The sequence below is a fragment of the Priapulus caudatus genome, unplaced genomic scaffold (genome assembly GCF_000485595.1).
Source record: "Priapulus caudatus unplaced genomic scaffold, Priapulus_caudatus-5.0.1 Scaffold487, whole genome shotgun sequence".
NCBI lineage: Eukaryota > Metazoa > Priapulida > Priapulimorpha > Priapulimorphida > Priapulidae > Priapulus > Priapulus caudatus.
The window spans coordinates 88,219-96,015 of NW_014577548.1; the positions used below are offsets into that span (position 1 = coordinate 88,219).

Here is a 7,797-nt window from a genome sequence, read left to right on the forward strand (position 1 = left end):
ATATAGGTATGTGGATATAGCTATAGATATATAGATAAAGATATCGACATAGATACAGTTATATACACAAATATAGAAATAAAGACAATGAAGATAAACGACAACGGATCGTTAAAAAAGTGGGAGGGGTGCAAGGGAAGATCTATAATTAACAAACATTTTTAAGCTTCCTTTCTTATAAGAATAGTACTTCGTTAGTCATTGTTAAGATAGCATAAGTGGGAATAACTATGAGTCTATGAGTACAGAAACAGTACAGTGTGTGGTCATGCGCCGAACGCATGAAAAATGAAGTTTGGCTGCACACATTAATTTATTATATGAACTAATGAAATCCACCAATAATGCACAACCAATCACACACTTGGTGCATCTGATACGGTTCCAAATTTTTCTAATGCTGTGCAAAAGTTCTAATTCACCTATCTGCCTGGAGTAACTCACAGGTAGCCAATCAGCATTGCGATAGGGACATTCTAAATACACTGCCTAATTATAAGTGCTGTAAAATCGAAAATTTTGCATGCAAACCTGAGAAACACAAACTTATCAAGCTTCACCTGCCTAGTAATATTATGCAACAGAGTGAGGTTTCCAGAAGGATAGGCAAGTGTTCTTACTACCATATCGCAACAAAGTCAGCAAGTTCATGGCCCGTATACCTTGCCGATCGGAAGAGTGCCACAGCCTCCGCGGGGCGATTCTCTCTCATGGCATCTTGAATACGTATGACTGCATCCGCCCTGCAACATCCATGTCAGATAGAAATCAACTCGCAGCAAATCGCCCAGGCTATATTAAGCCACAGGTCCCCTGGCATCTCCCTTAAGTAGAAGTTATACAGTGACACTGCTTCTGTATAATAGACACCTGGTCTATGAAGTACAAATTTTGGGGATTCCCTAAAGGAGCCCTGATATATATATGTATATATATATATATCTTTATATTTATATAGGTTTGACTGTATATACCACACAGGTATATGAGACTGACTTGCTCATCTGAATGCTTGCATGCTGCCTCTTTGCTATACTTTCACTACAGTAAATTTAACCTCCGCTCCTTGACAAAACACATTAACAGTCTATTTTCCAGTACTATCCGACACCACAGTCCATTTTCCACTACTTTCCGACACCACAGTCCATTTTCCACTACTTTCCGACACCACAGTCCATCTTCCGGGACTTTTTTGAAAAATTCCAGGACTCTCCAGGTTATCCAAGACCCGTACCCACCCCGACATTGACCCTATCGTACTTTTGTTGATCTACCGGAGCATCGGACGCCGCGTCAAATGGCGCCACCATCGGCAGAGGGTCGTCGGCGCGGTTCTGGAAGATGGCCGACAGCTCGCCTGAAACCTCGTCCCAGATGTCCTCCAGCTGTTGTTCCGTCGGTCCACCTGTACCACGCCATGTTCGAACAAGAGATCGGGCTCAGTAAGCAAGCAAGGAGGGCAACCGCCTCTCTGACTGACGCACAAGAGCATCCCACACAAGCTCTATTGATTAATACTGCCGTGTAGAGGCTATAGAATAAATAAGCTGGAATAACAGGCATAGGAGAGAATGTATACAGCCTGACCATGCGTACCATGTATAACGAGTAAACGTACTTATATATACTAGTAAATATCTGTTCAACACTCATGGATATATGGAGACCATTTTAAAAGTAAACTGTGGAGGCTTTATAACATTTTTTGCAATCACTGCATGCACCCACCATCAGTGTTTTGAGGCTTTGCTTGCTTCTTCTTTTTCTTTTTCTTCTTGCGCTTTGCTTGAACCATGACGTGACTGTTGGACTGGCAGAATTTTTCCATCATCCGCATAAAAAGATGATTCGTCTCCACGATGTCCTTCAGAAACGATCTACCACAGTAAATAGTTGAATATTATTGTATAGAAAAGTTCGTTAAACTGAAGAATATAGTCCGACTGAAATGTCTGTGCATGCCAACTTGTCAGCGACCAGTTGAAATTAAAGCAAATGCATATAGAATATAGAATACCCTCAGACGTACCTCGGCTGTTTGGTGGAGTCGTACTTGCGCAGAAGTGCCAGAAAAATATCCTTGTACTCGGGGACGTAGAATATGTTACCTGTGCAAAGAAATGTTCAGATTGAAGTCGTACCAACGGTCGAGAGCCGTATATTATTGCTTCTTAACCACGCTTCATCACATATATCTTCATTCTACTCAAGCCCAAGCCAACCGTAGACCTCCAGGTTTATGTATGTGACAAGCAAATCGGTGTTGCATAAATATGTAACTTATGAGTAGTATACGATGTGCAAAATTAATATTAAATTATAGGTTATAATACCCAGATACATTAAAGTACTGTATAAGCCATATATTTTGTGTACAGACAGGGGTAGAAATTAACTTTTGAACAAGGGAGTCCAACGGACTCCCTACCCTCAAAAAGAGGGTGACCGCAGCAAAATGAAGGAGTCCGAAGTCTGAGGTTCAAAATTAAAGATATTAACAATAACGCATGTGCTTATTTTTAAGATTCATGTAGTTGCACGTCTGCCAAATTTTCTTTGGACATTAGCTGAACAATTACAGTAATTCTGCGAGGCCGTGCTCCGGAACGAACTAGTTAGTATGGCTGAATTTCCAGGGAGTCACACGGACTCCTGCATATGTCAAATGTGGTAGTCCGACAGTAAATCAGGGAGTATATGACTCCGGACTCCCGTTAATTTCGCACCCTGTACATATATATTTTCGCGAATTCAGAATTTCGCGAGTTGTTATAATTTCGTGGTCGGTGAATTATGTATTATTCGGTATGAATGATTCGCGTGTTGTTATTTTCGCGGTCGGGGACGCGTTCGCAAAATTTGCGAAATTAAACCACTGCGAAATATACAGCTTATACATTCAAGGATGCAGTCAACCCGACAACTGGATCAACGAGAGTGAACGTTTGTAAGAATGACAATGCATTGTGTCCTATAATAACAGAAAGCACATATGAGTCGAAAGCTATTATTTGAATTCCATACTTTTAATGACTCTGGCGCTCTCGACAATACTTGGCTCAGAAGATTTATCCATCATCAACACTGTATTCAGTAGCTCCTGGTATGCCTTCAGTGCAAGGTGAGCCCTATAAAATATGCGTGTAATCATAATGCACCGCACGTGTATACATAACACCAAGAATTTTTTTTTATCCCACCTAGTAAATATACTTGGACCACAGTATGCTTGCATGACACAACATATAAAGAACGAGGATGCACAGTTTTCATAACCAGAACATCAAAATTACCCAAATTCTCAGAATGTAATGACAGTCATGCTAGAATTGTTATACATAAGTTTATATATATATATATGGTTTCTTCTACATAGGAGACACTGCAGCGCACCGACGTTGTGAAATTTAACAACGCCGTTGTGAAAAAATTCCTGTATTTACCCGCCGTTGTCAAAATTAATTTAACAAATTTAACCATAATTAGAAGGACCTAAAATAAGATTTGGAATGATAATTAAAAGAAATGCTTGTCCGAAAAATGTTGTAGTGTGTGCATGGCATTGCGTAGTAGCTGTTGAACAGACTATAATGTAGTTCTCGTGAATGATGTCTGAAGTGTTTTTGTCAATGTCATGTTTCACGCTTGCATTATCGATTTCAAAATTGTAAAATATTGATAAATTATGGCGTAATATCATTCAGGTAAAACAGTAATGTAGGCTATTTGGCAGTATGTGCTCATTAATGCTATAAATAACAAGTGCCGCGGAGCGACAGCGCTCATCTCACGTCTACTGCGGTGACTCTGTGGTGGAGTGGTGGGATTCTAGTAAACCCTGTTAGTCCCAAATGTGCTCACATACGCGCCGAAACAGTGGAAGACACAGGAATGGTATCAGGAACCTTCTCGAAGGAATGTTCGTTGGGATCGTTATGAAAGTTGCCACGAGATGGCGCATTTGTTTAAGTGTCTTAAGATTAAAGATGGAAGCTCCCATCGTACGTAGTAGCAACAACTATTTGCAAGACAGAATAGGTAACCACTCATCCATTTACCTACACAAGCCTACAGGCTAAAATAGAGAGCTGCCACCTGTAACTAATTAACGCAGGCAAAAAACTACACAGTACTATCACCACCACATGCACTGGCAGTGGCATAAGTTACATGTAACACACTGACAGTACAGAATGCCATAGAAATTATACGATTTAAGGAGCATAAACCTTCTTCAACCAAATTTAGCTTTTAAAATCTAACTGTGACATTGTAGCCTCATACGTCCAGGCATGTATAGATTCTACTAGCAAACCCGGCAGTCAAATACTTTCTAACAGTAAACAAATCCATGTTTAACCCTCCTCTTGAGGGTCAAAATGTTATCCGACACTTACTCTTCGCATGTCAGCAAAAAATACATTTCATGGTCCTTTCAATAAAGCCATAAAAATGCTAGGTCACCACTGAAACAAAAAAGTTTTTCAATTGCTCAGTCAGACCATGTCCTCAGAAAATGTCTAAAATCTGCCCTGTGCCCCATTAACCTTTGACCTGTGACTTCCAATTTCGGCACAGTGATGGCTTTTCCTACCATGATGCTATACACCGACTATCACGAGCCTAGGTCGAGCCGTTTAGATTTGTGCTGCAATTCTGCATTTCCTCCCTATACCTTAAGTTAAGGAGGGAATGTTCCCACTTCTTTTACACCTCTTGACCTTTGACCTCAGCTTCGACATCCCAACTCGCTTTCGGATTACCCCCCACGTCCCGACTTTCGAATCCGTACGTCGATTTGTGACCAACTGTTGACGGATGCACGGACGGACGGACGGACGCACGGACGCACGCTCATGTGAGTCTACAAGCTGCATCCGACTATGTCAGATGAGCTAAAAATGTAGGTACTCGATAACACGGCTGAAACCACCGGCTCGAAGGGCCGGTGTTTTTCCAATGTTACTGGCCCTCCAAATAATTTGGTGGGTGCTAATTTCGTGCGCTTATTATTATATATATATATATGAAGAGAGAGACAGAGAGAGAAATTGAACAAATAATAGAAGTTGTTCCTATCATCAAAAATCTCACCTTATAAGCCTAAAAAAACATTTACTATTCGAAAAGATAAATATGGAAACATAGCCTAGTAGGCATGAAACGCTTCAGACTGTATTTACCGCAACAAGCTGAAAGCAGGCAATGAACAATAATGCAGTACCTTCTACTCCAAACTTTGCTCTCCTTCTTGTCACTGAACATCATTTCATAATAGTTCTCGAGATTCACCTGGATGTAGTGAAATGTCTCCGTTGATATCGTCTCGCTGAAAGTACATTGAAGCAAAAGAAACTAATATGGTGAAGTATCACAGCACAACATTCTAGTAATATATTATTACAGCAGAGTACATTAGGACAAAACACATTTCATTAACGTATTTACAACTTTTCCTAACAGCAACTTAGTGAAATGTCACTGAGATTATCATCACATTGAAGGTAAATTGAAAGCATTACAGCACAGCATTCTACTAAAACATTAGGACACATTTCCTTGAGATATTGACAACGTTCTATAACTGGCACGACATTGGAGAAGTACGATGTAAAACGGAAATAATAATTTGTCAGCAGGTTCCTAAATATCTGTGATATACCTGATGAGTGCAACATCAAATTTGTAACATCTATTGAACTCCATGAAATATCGCATCGACCACAGGAAATACGTTTCGTCGTGGTTATCCACTTTCTGTCGCTTCAGCATATCCTAAAATAAATGATGGGTGTAATTATATTAAGTAAAAGGTTCATGGAATCAAAGGTACCATCAGCAAACTTCGCCTGGAAGATTTTCTTTTATACAACTGACCATTACATGCCCGTATATGACAGGCTACAGGAAAGACACATTTTAATTGAGTGACTTTATCATGCAATGAGAGCTTGAATGGTACAACTTGCAGATAAAAAGTGTGATCATTTGGCAAAATATAGGGGTGAACACGTTCTATACATAGTTACCACTCTATATAAGTTTATGGCCAAGCCTATTGCTCACAAGCCACCCACGAGCTAAGCTGAACTGGAAATACAAGACATAATAATTACATTTACAGTCTTCATCAGAGGATTGTAGCAGTTTTGCAGGAACTGAATGCAAAACGCTTTCAACAGCAGTCTGACACTTAGCGTTGAGCGTCTGTAGACCTCAGCATCCTTCGCCGGCAGCTTATTCTTGGCTATTCGTCTGAAACAGTTTCATACCTATGCGAGGGAGGATATGTCATGGCAGTCATCTAGGAGCGAAGACAGACCCACAACTGGCGGGATACGCAAGGAGACATGTTATGCAGCAAGGCTTATATAGATAAGATTCAGCAGACGCATTCAAGAAGAAGGAAATTCTTATATTTCCATACATGGATATGACTTAGTCAGACTTACACATCACCACATACCCTCCACTTCAGTAGTTAAAATGCAAATCCAACTAAAATCCAACATGAAACTATTAAATTATATATACTTGCATTCACGCAAATGTTAGTATATTTATTAAGTTGATGTTACAATACTGCATATTGTGTCTGCATATGTATGCATTTCTTACTCTACTTCACTTTCTAATTAAGAGGCAGATTTATGACCCTTACCTGCGAGTTTTTTGTTGGTCAAATGACAGCGACTTCACGTCGGCTTGGTTTCGGTGGTAAATAACATCATTCTGACTAATTGATTTGACGTCTTTAATCAAATATGTGCCTCCAAACCTTGAATGTCTGCATAAAACACACCAACGTTCACACCAGTGTCCACTTTAACCTAATGCCCCTAGGCAAGACCAATCGAATATTTTGCACCACACAAATAAACTACTGAAAAAATTATCGATCAAACAGCTAGTTCAAATGTTACATCAGATTCGCATTTACACGTGCCTTACACATTAGAAAAATTATTAATAAGAATTAAAAAATTTAATAATTAAAAAATGATAGAATAAAACAATCACCTTGCGCTGTACTTGAACATATTGGCACGTTTCTGCAGTGCTTCTAAGTGGCGCTTCTCAAGTAATTCTCTCTCATCCTTATCCTTCTCCGACACAGCCCTCGCGTGCCCGGCCCTGGCCAGGGCTTCAGGTTTCTACGAAGAATAACACACTTGTCTTTTAGTAATACATGGGATTAATAGTTTAGTAGTAGCTACACATACTTTAACCCTGTTTTTCCCTACTTCAATGTTAATGTATTCCTGTTTGTATTATCCAAATTCCCCATACCCCCTCTTTCCACGAATGTAATTTATTCATTTGCCTTACATGCATCTTGTGAGAGCTACAACTATCGTAGACAAAAGGCTATCAGAACAGATTAACCGTACGCTTTTTTTACATTACGAGTGAGGGCAAACATGGAAGGTTGAGAAATGAAAGTGTCAATGACACTGTAGCTCACCACAAAAAAGGACAAAAATGAGTGAGTAAGAAGAAGTCAGTTTTAATTGAGCAACCATCGACGTACATTATAGAAACGATTGCCATCTGTATATCGCAATAATAATTTGTAAACCAAAATGAATCACAATTTGTGACCGTAGATGGTGCTATACCCGCTTTGTAGCGATGGCGTTTGAAATAAATAGGTTATGCTGCGTTCCGACATGTTTTGTAAACGTTTACTCTAATATAGACGTTTTATCGGCAGGGTGGAGAGGAAATACCAATTTTGCATTAAAAATATTGTCAATGAAATCTTGTAAAACGAACCAGCACGGTGGGAAAGAT

The 7,797-nt window shown here is 39.6% G+C and overlaps 1 protein-coding gene across 1 annotated transcript in view; it reads right to left on the reverse strand.

Moving 5' to 3' along the window:
- Positions 1–7,153, reverse strand: part of LOC106810924 (protein timeless homolog) — a 38,654-nt gene extending 31,501 nt beyond the window's left edge. The window contains exons 1-10 of the mRNA XM_014814408.1: positions 7,024–7,153; positions 6,665–6,790; positions 6,120–6,258; positions 5,666–5,778; positions 5,228–5,332; positions 3,028–3,131; positions 2,033–2,111; positions 1,732–1,880; positions 1,264–1,408; positions 663–743 (exon numbers count right to left, since the gene is read on the reverse strand). Coding sequence (XP_014669894.1) covers positions 663–743; positions 1,264–1,408; positions 1,732–1,880; positions 2,033–2,111; positions 3,028–3,131; positions 5,228–5,332; positions 5,666–5,778; positions 6,120–6,258; positions 6,665–6,790; positions 7,024–7,043 — 1,061 coding nt within the window. The 5' untranslated portion in view covers positions 7,044–7,153. The remainder of the gene's footprint in view (positions 1–662; positions 744–1,263; positions 1,409–1,731; positions 1,881–2,032; positions 2,112–3,027; positions 3,132–5,227; positions 5,333–5,665; positions 5,779–6,119; positions 6,259–6,664; positions 6,791–7,023) is intronic.
- Between the last annotated feature and the right edge of the window lie 644 nt (positions 7,154–7,797).